This window comes from Mobula hypostoma, chromosome 5, assembly GCF_963921235.1.
Source record: "Mobula hypostoma chromosome 5, sMobHyp1.1, whole genome shotgun sequence".
In the NCBI taxonomy this organism is placed as follows: domain Eukaryota; kingdom Metazoa; phylum Chordata; class Chondrichthyes; order Myliobatiformes; family Myliobatidae; genus Mobula; species Mobula hypostoma.
The window spans coordinates 138,028,744-138,052,251 of NC_086101.1; the positions used below are offsets into that span (position 1 = coordinate 138,028,744).

Below are 23,508 nucleotides of genomic sequence, written 5' to 3' on the forward strand. Positions count from 1 at the left end.
AAGAAGTGCATCCAGCTGCAACTTCTTACAAATCATGTTAAGGAATTGGAGCTGGGGCAATTTGGTTTGTAAGAACTCTGGATCATTTGGGAGGTTGAGGGCTTGATTGACAGGTGATACAGGGAGGTAGTTACACCTAAGGTGCAAGACACACGGGTAACTGGGTGACCATAAAGAGGGATGAAAAGGGGTTAAGCAGCCAATGCAGGGTACTCCTCTGGCCGTTTCCCTCAACAACAGATATACTGTTGGTGGGATGACATAGCAGAGAAAAGTCACCGTGGTCAGGGCTCTGTGCTTCAGAAGGGAAGGAGGGGAAAAAAAGTGAGCTATAGTAATTGGAGATCCAATAGTTAAGGGAACAGACACGAAGTTATGTGGACAAGAATGAGATTCCCAGATGGTACGTTGCGTCCAGCAGCCAGAGTCAGGGACAACTCGGATCAAGTCCATAGCATTGTTAAGTGGGACAGTGAGCAGCCCAGAGGTTGTAGTCCACATTGGTACAAATGATATGTGTAGGAGGTCCTGCAAAGTGAGTTCAAGCAGTTAGGTGCTAAGTTAAAGGACAGGACCTCCGGAGCTGTGATCTCAGGATTGCAATCATACTGCATGCTAGTGAGGCCACAAATAGGACGATCATGTAGTTTAACATGTGGCTACGGAGGTAGTGCATGAGGGAGGGCTTCAAATTTTTGGATCATTGGGCCCTCTTCCAGGGAAGGTGGGATCTGGACAGGTGGAACAGTTTGCACATGGACAGGAGGGATACTAATATCCTTGCGGGAAGGTTTGCTAGTGCCGCACTGGCAGGGGGGGGGTTGCGGGGAGGGGCTTGTGGGAGATTAGTCCTCCTGCAATTCAGGTCCCACCTACCCAGGTCCCACCTTCCCTGGAGGACACCCCAATGATCAGCAAATTTGTGGATGACCGCAAACCTGGGGAAGTAGTGGACCGCGAGGAAGAAGGAAGATTACTATAGCTTGCAGATGCATCTGTAACAGCTGGCAAATGGGTTGAAAAATGGCATATGGAATTTAATGCAGACAAGTGTGAGTTATTGTCCTTTGGGAGGACAAAGCAAGGTTGGACTTTACACAGTGAGTGGTAGGACAATGAGGAACGTGGCAGAACAGAAGGATCTCGGAATACAGATCGATAATTCATTGAAAGTGGCATCATAGGTAGAGAGGGTCATAGAGAGAGCTTTTGGCAAATTGGCCATCATAAATCAAAGCACTGAGTGCAGCAGTTGGGAAGTTATGTCGAAGTTGTAGAAGATTTTGGTGAGGTCTAATTTGGAGCATTGTGTGGGTTCTGGTCACCTACCTGCAGGACCAGTGTTCTAGTGGGGAGAATGCAGGAGATCTGATAAAGGTATACAAAATTATGAGGGGTATAGACAGGTTAAATGCAAGCAGGCTTTTTCCATTGAGGTTGGGCAAGACTAGGCTAAGGGTGAAGGGTGATATGTTTAAGGGAATATTAGGGGGAGGTTACTCACTTAGAGGTTAGCGAGAGTGTGGAATGAGCTGCCAGCAGATGTGATGGATGAGGATTTGATTTCAATATTTTAAAGAAATTTGGATAGCTACATGAATCAAAGGGAGATGGATGGCTATGGTCTGGATGCAGGTCAATGGGACTTGACAGCATAATAACTTGGCATAGAGTAGATAGCCAAAGGGCCTGTTTTTGTGCTGTTCTGTTCTGAGACTCTAAGATAGAGAAAATGTTGGCTAATATTGAAACCCCTATGATCAACATCTAATAAAGAATATAATTCCAGTCAAAACAAGTTCAGTCTCTAAACAGGAGCTGCCAGCAGAATAAGTAATTAAATATTATTCCTGACCAAAATGTATCTTCACTACTGACTTAGGAACAATGGAGTTTAAATGAATGATCATTCATAACTGATTTTCTGCTGTTAATAATCTTAGAAATTAGCTAAGATTCAAATCTTCAAGTCAGCTTCCTGTTTCCTAAGTGAAAATATTAATTAATATAGTACTATTACTATTACTAAAGAGGTAATAGGAGGACACTTAAGAGATAATTCATGTTAATCAGACAAAGTCACAATGATTTTGTGAAAGGGAAGTCATTTTAACTAATTAAAGTTCGTTGAACATAAGTTGTGGATAAAGGGGATTCAACGGATATACTGTAGTTAAGATTTCCAGAAGGCACTTGATAAGGTGCCTCTTCAAAGGATATTGTGAACATAAAGCTCACGGTAGATGGTAACATAATGTCATTAAATGAAGATTGGCTGGCTGACGGTGGAAGGTAACATAATGTCATTAAAAGAAGATTGGCTGGCTGATGGGAAACAGAGCATAAGCACTTTAGTCTTTTGCTGGCTGGAAAAATGTATTGACTGGCAAATCACGTGGATCAGTGCTGGAGCCCGAACATTTCACAATTTAATTAACTGATTGATAATAGCACTGAATGTATTTGCTATCAGTGCTGGTTAACTTGTTTCTGTTGGAGGTTAGAAGAACCAGGCTCAAGTTGACTGAACCCTACATGATCCTGAAATGTCTTGAAAGGGTAGATGTGGAGAGGGTGGCTCCTCTTCTGGGAGAATCTAGACAAAAGGTCCTGTTTATAACTAGGAAGTTTTAAACAGAGGAAATGGAATTGATTTTTTTTAATTGTCACAGGCACTGAAGTAAAGTGAAAAGCCGGTCCTACATACTGTTCATACAGATCAAATCATTACACAATGCAATTGAGTTGGTACAAGGTAAAACAATAATAGAATGCAGAATAATGTGTAACAGCAGGCAGACAATAAGGTGCACAACCATAACAAGATAGAATGAGGTCAAGAGCCCACTGTATCCCAGGGAAACATTCAATAGTCTTATAACAGTGGGGTAGAAGCTGTCCCTGAGCCCTGTGGTATGTGCTTTCAGGCTTCTGCTTCTACTGCCCAATGTGAGAGGGGAGAAGCAAGAATGTGGGGTCTTTGATTACGTTGGCTGCTTTACTGAATCAGCAGGAAATAGAGACAGAGCGCATGGAGGGGAGGCCGGTTTTTGTGATGTGTTAAGCTCTCTGCAGTTTCTTGCAGTTGCCATACCAAACCCTGAAGCATTTCAATAGGATGCTTTCTGTGCTGCATTGATAAAATTGCTAAGGATCAATGGGGACATGCAAATGTTTTAGTCTCCCGAGGAAGAAGAGGCATTAATGAGCTTTCTTGGCTGTTGTGTCTAGTTGGACTAGGACAGGCAATGTTCACTCCTACAAATGTCGAGATCTCAACCCTCTCAATTTCAGCAGGTACTGTAGACAGGAACATGTACATTGCTCCCCTTCCTGAAGTCAATGATCAGCTCTTTTGTTGTTTTGCTGACATTGATGGAAAGGTTCTTGTCATAACAGTATGTTACTAAGCTGCCCATTTTCTTTTTGTACTCTGATTTATCGTTATTTGAGATATGCCCACTACAGTCATATCATCTGCAAAGTTGTGGGTGGAATTAGAGCAAATCCGGCCACACAGTTGAGTTTCAGGATTCAAGATTCTAGATTGTTTAATGTTATTTCCAGCACACCAGTGTAAAGGAGACTGAAATAATTGATACTCTGGACCCAATGCAACACATAAAATAAGACAATAAGATAAAGAACACAATAATAAAAAATATTACAAAAAATATAAATACATAAGATAGTTTATACGTATATGTAGATTGATTGTATATCCATAAAATGATGCTAGACACAGGAGTGACTGTATATAAGGTGACTCTAACAGGAAATGAGTAGCGGTGGTTGGAGGCACAAAGGGGTGGGTTATTGGGTGGAGGTGTTGATCACCCTGACGGCTTGAGGAAAGTAATTGTCAGAGTCTGGTGGTTCTGACATGGATGGTAAGTAGCCTCCTCTCTGTTGGGAGTGGGACAAACAGTCCATGAGCAGGTGGTTGAGTAGTCATTACTGTACAGGGAGTAGAGGAGGGGGCTGAGCACCAGTGTTTGGAATAATCGTAGCAGACATGTTGCAGCATATCCTTACTGATTGCAGTCTGTTGGTCAGGAAGTCGAGGATCCATTTGTAGAAGGATGTGTTGACTGCCAGGTTTAGGAGTTCAGTGATGAGCTTGCTCAGAATTATAGTGCTGAAGGCAGAAAGTATGTAAAAAAAATCGAATGCCTTTACTGTCCAGATGCTCCAGAGATAAGTGTAGGGCCATGGAGATTATGTCTACCCGTTTTAGTGTTAGGAAAATTGCAGTGGGCTGAGGTTGTCTCAGAGGCTGGAGTTAATGTACACCATGACCAGCCTTTTGAAGCACTTCATGATCGTGGATGTCAGAGCTACTGGATGGTAGTCATTAAGGCGCATTACCTTGTTCTTCTTAGATGCAGGGATGATGGGAACACAATTTTTTTTGGAACTTTCTTCCTTGGAAGTTGGTAGAGAAGAGTCTTTGAACATTAAGGCAAGGATGCACATACAAAGGGATAAAAGATAATCATGTCTACATGGCAAAAAAGGTTTGAGGTTATGCACTAGAAACCACCGTGCTCAGATCAGCTATCATCGAGGGAGCAAGTGGATTACTCCAGCTCCTAATTCCCATGTGTCATTCAAAGAAGTCTTTGGTTTTCAAGAATATAAATATTATTTTTGATTAAAATGCTCCGTCAGTTTTAAGGAACAAGAAGAAACTACAGTCTTACTTTTTTTAAACAAAAAATAAGTTAGAGTTCGGAAATACCTGTCAGTTTGTCCACTGTAGATATTATTTCTTTCAATGCTTCCAGCAGTGCTATGTCTTCCATAGCACTCCCCTCCTTCAAACTGTGCTTTTTACGTTCTGCTTTACGACGGTTTTTTGAACTCCGCCTACAAAATTCACAGGTTTAAAGTGGTTTTACAGCGACATAGATTATTATTGTGGAGCTAGTACTGGGTTAGAGATTCATAAGCTTAAATAAAGCCTTTAAAATAATGGCAAAAACCAACAGATATACCTACGTACCTTTCACTGTTGTCAGATCCTGAAGCTTCAGCACAACAGTTTTTAGTAAATTGTCAAGTGGACACTATTGCACTGGGTGTGTTGACTTTAAAAGGAGTTTAGGCTAGACCTATCTACTTTCTCAAGTGGATGTAAATAATACTGTGACACTTTTCCAAGGAGGATTAGATTATGAACCTCAGTGCTCACATTTATCATTGACCTAACATCATTCAATAAACTATGTTTCTTGTTATGATCACACCACTGTTCGTGGGAGCAGTGCTCAAATTGGCTGTTGTTATTGCTACAATAATGACAACGCTTCACAACACTGTCACTGGCCCCAAAACCCTTGGAACATCTCGAGCTTGTGAAAAGTGCCAGTTAATTGCAAGTTTTTGGTTTACTAAACCACATCCAGAAGCCTTCAAATCATGCTCAATTATCAAACCACCTTACAGGTTTGCAAACTGCTGCTGATACACTAAATGGCTTGTATTACATATCTCAAGTCTGTGTGTACTAAATAAGCAAACACCCTTTTCATTTTTAGAGGCCTTTAAAAGCGGCAATTAAATTACCAAATGCAGCTATCTATAAACGTTGGACCTAATGCTATGTCAAACCCACCAACTCATAGTCATCACTATGCTGTGGTTAAGAATTTGATTAAATTTGTAATGCAGACATACAAAAACGGTTGATGTGGTATTGTTACTTTGCAGTCTTGAACGTCGAATGTGCAGTATCTTTAGTCACCAAAAAGACTCCAAATACAAGCAGATACTTGACAATACATCTTCAACAGAAGGCAACTGCAAATGAGAATTTACAATACAGGAAACTTTTCGTTTAGAGACCACAGATGCTGGAATCTGCAGCAACAAACAAGATGCTGGAGGAATTCACTGGGTCAGGCAGCATCAGTGGAGGGAAGAGGAGAGTTGATATTTCAGATGTTCAACACCTGGTGTAATTTCGTACTTCTTCCTCACCCCCTTACTTCCACACCAAGGTGTCCATCATGGACTCCTGCCTCTGATCAGAATGTCACAAATTCAATTCCCACCTCCAAGACAGCATTTTGAGATTCAGACCAACTCTTTCAGTGCAGTACTTGAAGAGTCCCATTCTTCAGAGGTTCTTCATACACAACTGTCATTAGTTGAAGGGAGTGGGAGTTTTCTCCAGTGGCCAATGTTTATCCCCAAGCAAATACTAGATTATTGGTTATTACTACATTGCTGTTTATGGGATTATTGTTTGAAAAACGATCAATGCTTTTCCTTGAATCAATACTGCTTAATTTGACAGCCTTGAGGCTGCAAAGTAGTTGGAATGCCCAATGAAATGCAAGGTCATAATCACAAGTCTCTGATAAATCACCACTTTGCAGAAACCCAACATCTCTTTTCACTTAGTATGTTAGGCTACAGACAATGCGAGGTTTGTCACAAAACTAATTTGTTTTAAATTCCAAAACCCCAACTTGTGCAGCTTTAGTTGTGTATCCAGGTTGGGACAAACTGGTACAGGAATGGAATCTTATGGGAATGTTAACTAACAACTTACGCTGATATCCTGGAGTTACTGTGTGAATATTTGGAGCTCATTCCACCCGCTGACCACAAACTGCTTCTTTCTGAATACAGATCAGAATCTGGGCCATCAGCCATTTCCTCATCTAAGGAAATTTAAGAGAAATTTCTTCTGCATCATTCTGCAACATCAATACTGCATCATTCTTGAAAATAACAACCCTGAGGTGGATGGTGCAAATTTACCTAACAATCCTTCTTGTGCTTTCAGTTTCATTTCCCGTACAATTTTGAGGCGAGATTTATGACGAATAAATAATGTTTTTTGAGAATCGAGGAATGCCACCTGGTTATTATAGGCTAGATTGAGAATAAAAAGCAGAATAACATTCATTATTTGTACTGTGAGGCTCCTTATTTCAGTTAGATGCTATCTTACAACACATCTGATGTAGTTTGAATTTTGTTTTGGTTTTAACCGACAAGATGTGAAAAAGCATCCTTAATGCCTTGCTAGATTATATTCCCATCACCCCACCATCTATGTTGGCAATAAGTAGTAACTTCAAACACTAGATGAAGATCCGAACTTCAGTCCAGGTACAAAAATCATAGTCTATGAAGCAGCCTTGTCTTCTTATCTGCCCCTGACACTTGTCTACCTACTGTAGGGTCCTCGAGACACTGCAGAAAAACCATATGCTATCTCTGCAAGTCCTCCAAATTAACTGGAAGGTAAAGCAAACCAAAATCAGCATTCTCGCTCATGATTTATGACTGCCAGGAACACTTCTGGTGTTAAAATCTGCTTTCAACATACTGCGCTAGACTTGCTCCAATTCCCACGCATGTGCAATCAAAGAGCCTAGGAGTCCTGGGGCTGACAGAAATTTTATTTTAATAGCCAAAATAAATTATTTTAACTCAACACTAATAAAAACTGAAAATATATCCCCAAGACCGAACCAAAACATTAAAAGCAGAAAAATACCTTAAATATAATCTTGATTTATCTTATAAATATAAATACATAAATTTAACAACATCTTGGTCATCAACGGAGAGATGTGGTACCCATGAGGAATGACATTCAAAAACGATAATGTTAGTCTGAACCAGAAAACACCACCAGCGAAGCATTCAGCAAAGGATGAAAAATATATCACCTACCTTCCAATATGGAAGGTTTCAGGTTTGTTTCCAAAATATCAGTCCTGTTGTACTTATAAATCTAGGAAAATTGGAGACATTTGTTTTGTTATATATTTTAATGGTTGTGGTAGTATTTGTTGCTCAGTCAACATCATTAAAAACTTTGTAACTTTGCTTTTTGTGGGAGCCTGCTGGGCATAGATTTGTGGCCATTTCCTACAGTATAAAAGCACCTGCTCTTCAAAAATACTTCATAGGCTTGGGATTTCCCAGGGGTGCAAAAGGCGTTATTTAAACATTAGTTTTTATACACAACACTGAAGCAAAAGTACAAAATTAGAGCAAAATATTTGCACACAGATGTTAAAAATTAGAGACTGTATACAGCTGGTAAAATTTGCAAAGACCATGGTTATTGAGCGGCTGCGGAATACTAAGTTTACTCCAGAAGAATTATAAAAGCTTTGGCTGACTAACCAAATAACAAACAAGCTGGGGTGGGGTGGGGATAGGGTGCGGCCATATTCCAGCACATTGGGGTGATTAGGGGAACACAAAATGGGAACGAGGTTTTATAAGTAATATATCCTTATTTCTAGAAGTTGATACAACAAATTAATTGAGGAAATTGTAAACAAAAATATAAATTAGTGAGCTCTACTTGAATGAATTGACATTATTTAAAAACATTACCAGTCTTAATGACTCTTCCCAGGCACATCCTTCTAAAAATGATGTAATGGCTTCTTCATAGTCCTGCAGTGAGAAATATCATAAGTTCTCATGGACATCTAAATAGACACAAAGTTCTAAAGGTTGCAATGAGCATATGAAGCAGTGGACACTGTCATCCTTTGGGAAAGAACAGTGAAAAATTAGCGCAGATCAGAAATAGGATATTTTCTAAATGTGTGTTATTTATATTTTAAACAGCTACAAAAAACTTGTCTAAAACAAACAAATGAACTCTATTGTTTTCCCTCATTCTCCATTCAATACTGACATGCCAGCACACCTATATCTTTGGAAACCAACTGAGAAAACTCTTCAGGATCCGGATTTGACTTATTCCAAGTGTGAAAGTCAGCATGGAATCACTGAATTAATTCTACCATACTACCCAAAGTAGCCCATCAAAGCTCTTTATAATATTTGGTCACTATCATTCCTCTCCATGAGCTTCTTCTCCTCCAAGTAAAATAAATCTCACAGTACAAACAATGTCTTTCATCCAGGTACCATTCAAGTAAATCACCTCTACATCTTTTCTAAGGCCTGAGAGGCTCCCAAAGGTGGTGCGTAGAAATGCCAGCAATGTTTCAAAGCTGCAGTCTAACTGCTGTTCTCTAAAGATGTTCTACTAAACTTCTAGCATAGTGGATGATCATCAGCTTTCTAAATGAAACCCAAAACACCATCTGTTTATTTTAACTATCCAAGCATGCTGGTGTGAGCAAGACAAACTTCCCCATCCCTCTGCCTGCTTTTGCTCTATTACAGTGGAAAACTGTGGTAAGAGTATTGCAAACACTAATCAGATAAAGATCACAATAAGCTTCAGTAGTCAGCTGCTGGTTTGCTCTTTCCTACATAGTCACAGTAATTAGTTCAGAGGCACATAGGAAAGCACACAAAGTTCCAGTCACAAACCCATGTTTACTACCAGTTTCAGCACAGCTTACATGAGCAAATGACTTCAGATAAAAACCTAGTTATGTGCCTGCATCCCAGACCATTCATCAATCAAAAATTTCCAAAATATAAATAAAGCTGTCCTGTCCTCCATCTCCGTTCTAAACTTAGGAAAACCTGACTGAGCCTGCACAATTTTAGAGAAATTTCATCTCTTACATTTTTCGTTTTCAGTATTTTCATTTAATACATGTTGCATCACATATGCTAGGTTTATTTTGGCCAGGTGTTTCTGTTTAGCTGTCTTTTGCTTCCAATACAATTGATCATACACTGGCCAATGAGGAAGACTGATCAGAGATTGTCAAGCAGCAATTCTCTCCTACTGAAGTAGAGATTTTACAATCGTGCATCAATTTAGAAAATATCATTCCTAGAAATAGACAAGTAACTAACTCACCATGAGTAACATTTCAGGTGGATCTCTTGGGCCAAGAATATAATTAAGCAAAAATATTTTAAATTTATTTTGAAAATGAATATTAACACAATTACAATACAAAGTTCTGTTTGGCATCTTAATGTCATTTACTGCCATGTGTCATGTGTGACGCCAAGCAGAGCTACCGGACGGATGATGCTAATGACAGAGATAACGGAAGACAATGGAGAAACATTCAAAATGCTAATATGAGAGAAGAAAGAGATTAACGAGAAAGAAACACAATTCAGATATTGACAGTCCGTTTGCTTTGAACCTGAACTGTTTGAAGTTTGATGGACATGTGATACCCCAGCAGGGGGATAAAAAGAGCAGGTTTGCTAAGGTACGACATGCCACGAGACCCTGGAAAGAGCAGTATGCCCCCACAAGTTGGTGGGAGTTTGGAGGACCGGTTCACGGAAATCGGTTAGAGGCTCACAGGGTGTAAAGGTACGATCGGTGGGAACTTGGGGTGTGTGTCCGCCCTTGCCTGGGTGCCGGGTTCACCACAGAAGAACGATCGTATCCGGAATGGAGAGGTCACAGTCGGTGACCACAGCGGGATCAGAAGGCATCGAAAGGTTTGCCTGAAACCAACTGCATCTCTCTCTCTCTCTCTCTCTCTCTCCCCAATGGTACAACAACAGCGATTACTTCGAACTGCACTAAACTGAACTGAACTCTGCTTCACTTAAGACTGATCATTTTACCCCTAGACTGCGATACAGCTTGGTTGATTCCTATTACTTTATCTCTGTGTATATGTGTGTTTTATCATTGCTAACCTGTTACATTTATATCCTTGCGATTAGTGTACTGTATTACTTATTTCTTTAATAAAACGTTATTAGTTCCTAGTAATCACAGACTCCAACAAGCGTTCCATTTCTGCTGCTTTGGCAACCCAGTTACGGGGTACGTAACACATGTAATATCAGGTTAATCACAGACATGATTCAGATAATTTGCCCAAACATGGTTATTTTATGATAAACATATTAACTGTTTTAATCAAACTATATTAGCTTATCACTCTTAAGTAAATTAAAGAATCCTTTCTCAAGCACATTAACTTTCAAAATATCTGCAAATTTTGGCTTTTGAAAAAATTCTATTACAGCAAAAAGTCAATTAAATTTGAGTAGAAATGAAAGCTAAAAATAGTGGTTCTTGAAACAAGCAGATGTGTTACAATGTTACATATACTGGGAAAAATGCAATATATGTAAAATACAATTCAAATAATATCTAGTTATAAAAATAAAGTGCAAACCCTGCCTAATATAATGCACAAGGTAAACTATTATGCCTGCTGAAAAACAGATTGAAAATGTCAACAATTGCACACATGTAGAGGCTCACCCACCTCTCTCTGGTATCTGTGACCCCATACTTAAAGACTTACAATAACACAGATTATATCTATCAAACTAAAACTCTTGTATAGTATGCCTGGTCATTTTCTTTCCATATTTATTTGGGAAACATTACCTGGACAAAATGGGAATAACTAAACTTCAGATTAGCTGAAGGATGTCCAATAGTAAGTTTAACATTTAAGTCATCATTTCTGCAGTCCGATAATATTTAAGCAGAGTAGTCACTGGGGGCTGCTGAAATTGAGTACCATGCTAGAAAATCAGAGGTACATTTACCTGAGCATACTGTTCCAGAATTAAGGCTGCCTCAGAATACCTCCGCTGTTCCTTCAATCGCCCTAGAAAACACCAGATTTTTTTTCTCTAACTTTCAACTTTTCAGAGTGAGGAATGTCAGTAATATTTGATGAAATATTTCTCCACATTTTAAAATAGCTGGTAGTAATTTTATTTAGTCAGTTGCAGAGCAGAAGCCTCTCAGTGGATAAATAATGGGCTTCAATTCAGTCTCAGAACTGCACTGGTGTAACAGCGACACACTTTGACACAACAGCTAGTTTGGTAGCAAGGTGCAGCCAAGCTTTTATTGGAAGAGGCTGAAACTTAGGAACCAAGTCATTCACGTGTGATGCCCAAAAGCAGATTCAGACTCAGAGTAGTTTATTGTCATATACACCAGAGTGCAATGAAATTCCTTGCTCGTATGATATAGAGTAAATTGTATACAGGATAAAAAAAAGTACAGCAACAAGTGGCTGCATACCATCTGGAAATATGGAGCTCGCTCCCCAAAAAACTACCGTCAATGCTGCTGCTGGTCTGACGAAAATTTAATAAATTATGTTGTGTCAGTCTTTGTTGGGCAAAACATATGAATGGAAACGAAATCATGCAAGATTAAACTGGTGAAACAGCTCAAAAGCAAACCTGTCTTATCAGTATGATACTCTTTAAAAAAAATCCTCATGGAAGATTTTCTAGTCCTTACCTGATATGGTGCGTGCTATGCTAATCATTTTGTCATCAGTATAGTGGAGCTGAGCAGCCATGCAAAGAGCCTGCTGCCAATTGCAGCATTGCAGGAAAGCATTCAGAGCCTTTTCACATTCCCCAGATCGTGTGAAGATCAGCCCTGCTTGCTCAAAGTATTGCTTCTCGGTGAGGTACTCGCCAAACACAACACTGATGTCCTGAAATAAAAAAACAACAAAAACCAGCATCAGGGATAACATTATGGATTACTGCTGGCTTACTACAATTCATTTCCAATGTGTCCCATACAATAAACAGCACAAAGCAAGCCATTCACTGTTATCTAAACTTTAATAGTATTTTAACAAACCCTTTCAAAATCTGAACAATTTATTTTCACTTTCTCTAGGTTAAACATTAGTGAACAGACCAAAATATAATTAGGCTCTGCAGTACACTTTAGTTATTTGTTTTGCCTGTTTAACCCCTACACTGCTTCATTTGTGTTTTCTGTGTTATTGATGCGTTTGATTATTAACTTTTTTGGAATGGTGTTTATGCTTCACACAATTCTCCTTTCTCTATCCACCTCAGTTCAGCCTTTTCAGATGTCTTTTCTATGTTTTTCCTCTCTCAATTCATTTTCTTCTTATAGCTATTTGTGTGGTGGCGAGCTCAGAACCACTGATTTCTTCACTGCAATTATTAGTAGCTGCTTTGCATTTACAGCTCTTCAGTTTGAATTTTCCCATTTGCGGGACTTCATTCCTTCTGCATCAATCTGTTCAACAGTGTCAACCTGTTTTAATCTTTAGGTCTTATTCCTAAAAGAATAAAAGGCCTCGTTCAATCCAAACTGAGAGATAAAACATACTTTGATATTTCTCGGACTGATTTTGAAAGGCATGTTGTGAAAAAAAGCATAATCTATTCTCTATGCTTAATTGGTATTTATTCTTACATTTGTTATCTGCACTCTCACCATTATCTACAAAACAAACCTTTTAGACATAATTAACATAAATTTTAAAAATGCTTTTTATGATAGAGCCACCGCTCCTACGCCATCTATAAATTCACTGATGATACATCTGCTGCTGGTAGGATATCAGATGGTAATGGAGAGGCATGCAGGAGAGAGATAGATCAGCTGGTTGAGAGGTGTTGTAACAACAACTTTGCACTGATGTCAGTAAGACCAAGGAATTAATTGTGGACTTCAGGAAGGAGGAGTCAGGAGAACACACACACCCACACCAGTCCTCACTGAGAGATCAGGACCGGCAAGTCAACATCTCTGAAGGTCTGTCCTGGGCCCAACGTATTGATGAAATTATGAAGAATACATGCCAACAGCTATATTTCTTTAGGAGATTGAGGAGATTTGGTGCGATACCAAAGACTCCAGCAAATTTCTACAGCTGTAACAGGAGAGTACTGCAACTGGTTGAATCGCTGTCTGATATGGAGGTGCCAAAGCACATGATTGAAAATACTGCAGAGGGCTGTAAACTCAGCCAGCTCCATCATGGGCACTAGCCTCCCCATCAAGGGCATCTTCAAAAGGCAATGCCTCAAGAAGGTGGCATCCATCATGAAGGACCCTTGCCACCCAGGACATAGACTCTTCATATTACTACCATTAAGGAAGTGGTACGGGAACTTGGACACACTTAATGTTTTAGGTAAAGTATCTTCCCCTCCACTGTCAAATTTCTAAACAGTTCATGAACCCATAAATACTGTCTCACTCTTCTGCACTATTTATTTACAAATATTTCTTATTGTAACTTATAGTAATTTTTGGCTATTACATTGCACTGCTGCCACAAAACAACGAACTTCATAACATATGTCAGTGATAATAAACCAGATTCTAATTCTGAATTCTGATTTGGTTGATTAGTGCAAATAGGCACCAGCTTGAATATATACCTTGTATTCTTGGCTGTTTGCCGGGAATAATTTTAAGGCATCACTGTACATCTTTTGGTCCTTTACCAAGTTTAGAAGCTCAGAGAAATGCTGACGACCTGAAAGAAACTGACATCAGACTGATGGAGCAATACAGTGCTACACCCACATCACATCAAAGCATACTTCGAGAATTAAAATGTTGTTACGTTACTGATAGTATTCCTTCCATATGTAATAATTCAAAGGCATGAGAGGTGTTCCCATGAGGGCTGACAGATAAACAAATGCACCTACCTTGTCAAATCCAACAGCACACGAGTTCTACCAACTTTAGCCCCTACTCATTCAAAGTATTTAAACATACTTTTATCTAGAATTTCCAAATAAATGCACAGTATAGCGACTGTATTTGTTCCATCATAATTTTACATTAAATGTATGTTACGGTACTAGGTTTTACTCATTGCTTCCACTTCCAGTCCTGTTAACGTCCGGTCCAACGGGAACCAGTAACCAAAGACATTTCCCCTCTAACTGCTATAATAACCCAGATCCAAATATTAAAATGGAGGGTGATAAACAATGTAAATTTCAAGTCTGATTTCAGTATTCCAGATACTAAAAAACTGTTGCTACTTGATTCAAAAGAAAATAATCTCATATTACTCCCATCTCCATCAAACTGACCATTACACATAATAAAAATCATCCCCTTTTTACACCCTCAAAAGCAAATATCTTTCATCTCCATATTGTTTGAATAAAACAGATATTTTTCTAACCACACAGACAATGTCCCTGCTGGTAAACAACAGCTCTCCAGTCTAATCCCACCTTTCAGCAAAACAGTTGGTCCACAACCCTGCAGGTCACTGTTCTTTTAGTACACATTTAAGTATAGCTTAAATGTGCTCAGGGTTTCTACCTGTACAACACTTTCAAGGAGTGAGCTCCACAACTGGGGTGAAAAAAGTGTTCCTTATCTTTTTACTAAATTTCTATGTTGCTTGATTTTTTTCCTCTTTTAAACCACTCTGCTATGGAAAATGTGTCTTTTCTATTTACTTTACCTAGGCTCTTACTTTTAAGTGAATAGTAGAATTGAGGTAATGTGGATGAGAATGTGGGGAGAATAAATGTGGGATTGATGTAAGATTAGTGTAAATGATCAATTTGAACACAGTAAGCTAAAGGGGCTGTTTCCACGCTGTTCTCGCTGTGACTACTTATACATTTCAGTCTCCACCCTGCCTCCTCTGTTCCAAAAAACACCAGCCAATCCAACTCTTCCTTGTAGCTACAATTTACTAATTAATCTACAATTACATCTTTTACATAACATGGTGACCAACCTGTACACGTATTCAGTTTGTTTACAATATTAGCTTAACTTCTGTTGTTACATCTCAACTAATACAGGAGAGTATTTAGTAGGCCTTTTCAACAGCATTATTAATAACATGGTTTAAAAGCCCACTGAATACTAATTCGCACTATTCCATTTTGAATCCCTCTAATAGGTTTCTGTTCCCATTAGAGCACAACAAATCTAAACATTCCACGTGATTGCCAGAAAACCAAAATACCCTATCCACCCCTTCAACTTGTCTGCAGCCATTGTTATGACACCACCTACACCATTAACTTCATCATCTAGACCAGTGGTCCCCAACCACCGGGCCGCGAGGAAATATAATTTGGCGATATAAAACGATATGAGTCAGTTGCACCTTTCCTCATTCCCTGTCATGCCCACTGTTGAACTTGAACGCACGCGAGGTCATTAGTTGGTCATTAACTTACAACTACTCGATGAGTAAAAAACAAACATCGCTTGAGAGTTTCTTTGGAAGAGGTGGTAGGGGACATAAAAAGCCTAAGGATGATGATAATGCAGAGAAAGCTGAGGCCGAAACTGCAAAAAAAAAGAAAGCTTCCTTCAACAGAAAATACGACGAGTTGTACATAAAATATGGTTTTATTGTGACCAGTGACTCACACGTTCCAAGCCCCCCGTGTGTGATATGTGGAGACAAGCTGTCTAATGAGGCAATGAAGCCCTCAAAACTGCTTCGGCACCTTGAGTCCAAGCACCGAAGTCCAGTGGCTATCAAGGGGGAGAGCCCTGGCCAGGGTTTTTGAGTTAAGAGAGCAGCTACAGAGATTTCTTTCAGGAAAAAAGTCACCACTGGCAGCACACTTCAGTGACGAGGAGTGGATAGCAAAACTTATCTGTGTGACGTCTTCAACCTGCTCAATGAACTCAATTTGTCACTTCAGGAGAGAATAACAACTGTCTTCAAGTTGGCAGATAAAGTGTCTGCTTTCAAATCCAAACTGGAACTGTGGGGACGGTGAGTGGACAGGGACATATCTGACATGTTCCCAACATTAGCTGGGATTTTGGGAGAGACTGAGGCTGCACCGTCCTTCTTACAGCTGGTGTGCGATCACCTATCTTCGCTGTCCGACAGAATTTGAGCGTTACTTCCCAACCACAAATGACCCAAGACGTGCAAGGGAATGGGTCCCTGACCCATTTCTGAATGTCCCCGGTGAATCATCCATGTCAGCGCAGGAAGAAGATCAACTCCTCAAGCTTGCAAGTGACGGTGGGCTGAAAAGTATGTTTGACATAATATCTCTGCTGGCATTCTGGATCAAAGTCAAGGCTGAATATCCTGAGATAGCCACAAAAGCACTGAAAACATTGCTTCCATTTCCAACATCTTATCTCTGCGAAGCAGGGTTTTCTGCAATGAACGCAATGAAAACTAAATTGCGGAATAGACTGGACATAAGGAACGCCCTTCGTGTATCGCTGTCTCCCATCACCCCTCGATGGGACCGTCTTGTTGCCGGGAAACAAGCCCAGGGCTCCCACTGATTCAGCGATATTGGTGTGTTTTAATGATTTTATATGTTCATATGAGGAAAATGTGCGGTGTGTTCAATAACCAAATGTTACTTAAAATGATATGATGCTATCGACTTATAAGTGACTAATAATTGACTTATCGCTATATTCATGCGAGAAAAATATGCGCTGTGTGTTTAATATTAAATTTGTTAGATAAACCCTTTTAGAAATGAAACTGAGTGTATTAGCCACTCATAAGTGACTTATAGTTGACTAATCACCTATATTCCGGTCGTGATTAACACCCCCACCCCTGCCGGCTGGTCTGCAAGAATATTGTCAATATTAAACCTGTCCGTGGTGCAAAAAGGTTTGGGGACCCCTGATCTAGACCCTTCCATTCCCATCTAGTCAACACTAACAGTCAGGGATCTATCCTATTACAATTTTTGGAGGAAATTACAAGTTGGCTAGACAAGGGAGATGCAGTGGATGTTGTGTATTTGGATTTTCAGAAGGCCTTTGACAAGGTGCTGCACATGAGGCTGCTAAACAAGATAAGAGCCCATGGAATTACAGGGAAGTTACATACGTGGATAGAGCATTGGCTGATTGGCAGGAAACAGAGAGTGGGAATAAAGGGATCCCATTCTGGTTGGCTGCCAGTTACTAGTGGTGTTCCACAGGGGTCCGTGTTGGGGCTGCTTCTTTTTACATTGTACATCAACGATTTGGATTATGGAATAGATGGCTTTGTGGCTAAGTTTGCTGACGATACGAAGATAGGTGGAGGGGTCAGTTGTGCTGAGGAAACGGAGAGTCTGCAGAGAGACTTGGATAGATTGGAAGAATGGGCAAAGAAGTGGCAAATGAAATACAATGTTGGAAAGTGTATGGTTATGCGCTTTGGCAGAAGAAATAAATGGGCAGACTATTATTTGAATGGGGAGAGAATTCAAAATTCTGAGATGCAACGGGACTTGGGAGTCCTCGTACAAGATACCCCTAACGTTAACCTCCAGGTTGAGTCAGTAGTGAAGAAGGCGAATGCAATGTCGGCATTCATTTCTAGAGGAATAGAGTATAGGAGCAGGGATGTGATGTTGAGGCTCTATAAGGCGCTGGTGAGACCTCACTTGGAGTACTGTGGGCAGTTTTGGTCTCCTTATTTAAGAAAGGATGTGCTGACGTTGGACAGGGTACAGAGAAGATTCACTAGAATGATTCCGGGAATGAGAGGGTTAACATATGAGGAACATTTGTCTGCTCTTGGACTGTGTTCCTTGGAGTTTAGAAGAATGAGGGGAGACCTCATAAAAACATTTCGAATGTTGAAAGGCATGGACAAAGTGGATGTGGCAAAGTTGTTTCCCATGATGGGGGAGTCTAGTAGGAGAGGGCATGACTTAAGGATTGAAGGGCGCCCATTCAGAACAGAAATGCGAAGAAATTTTTTTAGTCAGAGGGTGGTGAATCTATGGAATTTGTTGCCATGGGCAGCAGTGGAGGCCAAGTCATTAGGTGTATTTAAGGCAGAGATTGATAGGTATCTGAGTAGCCAGGGCATCAAAGGTTATGGTGAGAAGGCGGGGGAGTGGGACTAAATGGGAGAATGGATCAGCTCATGATAAAATGGCGGAGCAGACTCGATGGGCTGAATGGCCGACTTCTGCTCCTTTGTCTTATGGTCCTATGATTTTCTTTCCCTTCTATTTAGCATTTATATTCTCTTCCTCAGGGACAGCACACAGAAATGCCAGGTTTTCCATGAGCCCTGGCAAAACCTGATTCTATCCCACTTTCATCTCTGCTGGTGGCCCACCATCTCTAATTTCCTGAACTACAGTATGGCAAGAGCAGAAACTTTTTTCAGCATATATTGAGAAGATAAAATGTATCTTCAGGGTCACTGCACAAACTTTCTTCTCTAGCTGTTAAAACATCCCTCTCACTAGGCACTGCCTGATGCTCAACCAGGCCGTTTCTAAACATGGTATCCTGGGTGAAATTCAGTAGTGTCTGATCCCATATTTTCCCAACCAAAAGAACACTAATTTCCAGCTTGGTAGTGTTGCCCACTGCCGCCCCCCATGCCCTCACTTCATCTCTAGTTGCCTCTACACTTGACTACATCTTTGCTCAGTTGGCCAGCCTCCCCAACCTCCATAAACCTGAGTTTATCCAAAACTTTTTAGGCTGCATCGTAATGGACACTAATTCTACAAACAATACCCCTGAGCTCACTGACCTACATACAGCATTGTTTGCCAATTCTAAAATTCTTATCATTTCAAAGTTCAAGGTTCAAAGAAAATGTATTATCAATATACATATGTCATCCTAGATTCATTGATTATATTGTGTTTCTTGGGTTTACTGTGTAGGCAGGCAAGAAAACGAAAGACTGCAACCAGCAGGACAGACAAACAACCAATGTGCAAAGGACAATAAACTTCAAATACAAAAGAGAAAAAAAACAATAAATATTGAGGACATGAGATAAAGATTCCTTGAAAGTGAGTCCATAGGTTGTGGGAAGAATTCAGTGATGGGTTGAGTAAAGTTAGCTCCTCTAGTTTAAGAGCCTGATGGTTAAGGAGAAATTGTTCCTGAACCTGATGGTGTGGGTACTGAGGCTTCTGTATTTTCTTCCAAAGTCAGAATAGTTTCTCCATATCTGTGACCACCTGGCTCAAAAACCTGCCAAGGCCTGTGCTGTTCCCTGAGACTTCTCGCTCATCTCAAACTTAAATCACTCCATCACTTAAAACCTCCTCAACCATGAAGGACTGGAGCTAGAGAGTTCCCCCCCAATGTCTCAGTCAATTTATGACTTATGATGCTCATTAAAACTATGGCTTTCATGACACGCATTAGGCTACGTTCACACCACGCCGGATAATTCCGAAAACGCCGGTTTCGAGTAAAAACGACAGACGTCCACACTAAGTGTTTTTCAAAATATCTCTGTCCACAATAGACGGATATTTGGGCGAATCTCCTCCTACTGGGCATGCGCAGGACACACAGAAAACAAGCGAAGAGGAAACGGTATACTTGGTGCATGTTTGTCCAGTTACAGACTAGAAAAACTTCAAAGGAATTGCTCTTGGCTCTCGCGCAGGAGGACTTAAAACTAAAAAAAACCAAATACTGGAGCGTATGGAGGCAACCGACAGGGAGTTCACAGACAGTATGACCCAGCTGACGACGAACATTGAAAAACTGACTAACTCTGTTGCATTAATAAAGCACCTTGTTAAATGTATAAAACGTCTGCATCAGTGTTATCTTGTATTTCCATACAATGTTACATTAGGCTGTTACACATCTATTGTCAGAGAAGTACCTGCAAAAGTAGGTGAACCACCTTCATACAAGCAAGGACAGAAAACAGGGCAAAGTGAGTATACTTATTTATTCAGTAAGCTATGGGTCAAAGTATTTGGTGAGTACATTTCTACCCCTTCTGGCTTCAGTCTCGTTGCCATCGGTTCTGAAATTGTTAGGTGGTTGCATTCAAGAAAACAATGAACATCTGTTCCGGCACGTCATGACAGCGTTTTTGAATAGTCAAAAAAGCTCACTTTACAATTTAACTCTCACACCGTTCACACCGACTGCGCGTTATAACAGCTTGCGCAGTACCAAGCAGAAGCAGAAAAAGCATTGTTGTCCTGGTGTTGTCATGACAGCGTTTTAAAATCTCTCCGTTTACCCCGTATACACTACAACGGATATTAGGCATTTTCACATTTATTCACTCTGGAGACCGTTTCTGAAAATCTCCGTTTTCGGGGGATGAAAACGCCATTTCAGTGTGGACAGAAGGTCAAAACGAAGAGAAAAAGCTTCGTTTTCAAAATTATCCGGCATAGTGTGGACGTATCCTTACTCTGACCTTATCCTAATATCTCCTTGCATGACTTGAAATGAAAATGCGGAACTTTTTGGGACATTCCACTCATTAAAGGGGGACATTAAATGCAAATTACCACGACTGAACAATAAAGAATGTAAGTCAGTGCCAGTTACCAAGATAACTGCACACAACACAATACATTAACTGGCCTGACAGTGATTCACAATACTGCAAACATGCAACCTTGTACCTTATTGAAATTAAGAAAATAGTTACAATATTTTGGTGAACAAAAAGCAAGCTATGAGTTGTTAAGAATGATTTTGTCTAGAGATGCAACATGTCAGAACTGGAGGAGTGCTGAGATCACATTTCCAAAGGAGTCCCTAAAAAAAATTTTAAAAATTCCCATGGAACAGAAAACCTGGAGGTTTTGCAAATCAGTCATCTCTTCCACCTGCATTACATACATAAGCATGGACACAAGCACAAATAATACACATTGATAAATTCCTTGCACACAAGCCTGTATAACATGCACCTTTTGTCCTTTGGATGTATAACTTCTGGAATGAATGGCCTTCCCCTCAAATCTCAAAGCACTTCTGGAACCAAACTTACCACATTTACTTAGGTGCTTGACAGCTTTTTTGTAACGCTTCAAACATTTATCAATGGTATATCGCTGGTAATTAGCCTCCATTTTCTTTAATTTGTTCAAAAATGGTAGATATTCCTTTGGATCCTAAAACAATAAAGTAACAAGTGCACAATGATGAACATGTAAAATCAATTTCAAAATCTAATCCAATCTGATGCTAATGTAACATTTTTTTTTAAAACCAGCCATCTTCTAGCCCACTTTCTCCTAGTCACCTCATTTCTTTACTTCTCCTCTTGCCCTTTCCCCAAGTTGCCACATTCCTTTATCCATCCAACCACTCTCTTCTCCTGAGCCACCAGGCTCACTTATCCAATAATAATAATGCTGAAGTTGCTACTGCCCAGTCTTCAGCAAAGTCAGGAAAATAAAAGAGCCATTCCTTCAGTGGTACTCTCTCTGTTTCAAGTTGAGGAATCAGCTGACATCAACGATTCTCCACTTTGAGGAAGCAGAGAAATAACCATGTCCGCAAAATTCCACTAAAGAACTGGGTCTTTATCAAAAACCATCCAACTACTTGACTCCAGTGAATCTTTTTATGGATTTCGACCATTCTTCCCACTTCACAATAAAATCTCCAATCTACAGATTTTCCAATTTTAGCTTTATTTAAAAATATTATTTCATTCAGTTTTGCTTTACTTTCTGTTTCATTGACTATGGTTGTACTTTGCTCTACAGCAACTGGCAAAGCTTAGTTAAAAAATTAAATTCTGCACAAAAATGGGAGAAAATTGCAAACCTTTTGTGATTTTTCTGCTACCATCATCACCAGTTCGAAGTCATAAGTACCCAGTGCATGGTCATATAGTTCATTAACATCTACTAGGAAGAGGAGATATTTCAGGGCTTCCTCAGTACTGACTGCCTCAGGGTCACTTGGAGGATTCACTGCAATGTATAAAAATTAAAAACAATGCTTACAGCAAGAACAAAAGAGCATCTTCATTTTAATTTAACAGTGAGTTCTCTTTGGTGTATCCTGCTATTTGTCAAGAGATGCTGTGCACTTACTGAAGAATGATACGGCTTTTGTTCTGGTATTAATAGTAATAGCATGAGAGAACGTCCCCCTCAACAAAGAGAAAGTGGAATGCTTGTGATGTTATCGTAGCATCAACTTGGCTACCAATATAATATGGAATTAACAAACCAATGGGACTGCAGGGAAAACATTTTAACCCAAAGAATAGTCATTATGTGAAACTCTGTAACACTGTTCAGCTGATTAACCTGGACTAATATTTAGGGGGAAGTTGGATTTGTACAAGGGTTGAAGGACGACACATTTAAATGGAATAGTCAGCTCTAAACATCTGTTTTTATTGTGGAAATTAAGAATAACAAGTGTTAATATTATTTTGTTAGCAAATCAGAGACACTTTCCGCTAGGGTAACTCCCAGTTTTGGCTTATTATTTGGGAAGAACAAGTGTATATGTTATCAGCACAGGTTCCGAGGTTACAGTGTGTTTTCTGAATGAGGGAGAGCGTAATTGACTGATAATCTGGTTTAGCTCACTGACTGACAGTATGCCCTTAACTAATTATGCAACTATCTTTCATTAATTACATTTCTCTGCATATATTATCCAGATTTTACTCTAAGAATTTTTTTGCTGCAGCTCGGGTCGGTCATATTATATTTCTTCACACTTCAAGGGCATGTTCTTTACAAAGTAACAAGAGTTGAGAAGAAAGAGAAAAGGAAGCAAGTCAGTTAGCCTCTTGAGCCTATTCCTATGTGAAAAAACAATGGTCCTTCTGTTGTGGTTGACATCTTCCAACACAGTGAGATTATCAATTTCAGTGAAGGACATATATATTACCCCTGAGCTCATGGACTTTCTGGAGAGCAGTTTCCAGTTCTGGAGCACTCTTTCGTACATGGCAGGTCAGTATAGGCAAACAGTACCTGTACAAAATAATAGAAAGTGAAAGTAAATTTAGATAGGAATTCTTTTTGAAGAAGAGGTGACTCTGAAGTATGTAAGAACATGGAAATGTGGATAACCTGTGGAAATTAAAATGTATCAGCTAATGGCTTTTATCATTCCAATGT

General features: G+C 39.8%; 1 protein-coding gene across 2 annotated transcripts in view; it reads right to left on the minus strand.

Annotated features, from left to right (window-relative positions):
* Window positions 1–23,508, minus strand: part of elp1 (elongator acetyltransferase complex subunit 1) — a 97,944-nt gene that overhangs the window by 9,098 nt on the left and 65,338 nt on the right. For both annotated transcript variants that reach the window (XM_063049015.1, XM_063049014.1), the window contains exons 24-34: window positions 23,276–23,361; window positions 22,190–22,338; window positions 21,405–21,528; window positions 14,080–14,177; window positions 12,161–12,362; window positions 11,449–11,510; window positions 8,371–8,433; window positions 7,696–7,756; window positions 6,772–6,885; window positions 6,560–6,671; window positions 4,742–4,869 (exon numbers count right to left, since the gene is read on the minus strand). In XM_063049015.1, the coding sequence (XP_062905085.1) occupies window positions 4,742–4,869; window positions 6,560–6,671; window positions 6,772–6,885; window positions 7,696–7,756; window positions 8,371–8,433; window positions 11,449–11,510; window positions 12,161–12,362; window positions 14,080–14,177; window positions 21,405–21,528; window positions 22,190–22,338; window positions 23,276–23,361 (1,199 nt within the window). The remainder of the gene's footprint in view (window positions 1–4,741; window positions 4,870–6,559; window positions 6,672–6,771; window positions 6,886–7,695; window positions 7,757–8,370; window positions 8,434–11,448; window positions 11,511–12,160; window positions 12,363–14,079; window positions 14,178–21,404; window positions 21,529–22,189; window positions 22,339–23,275; window positions 23,362–23,508) is intronic.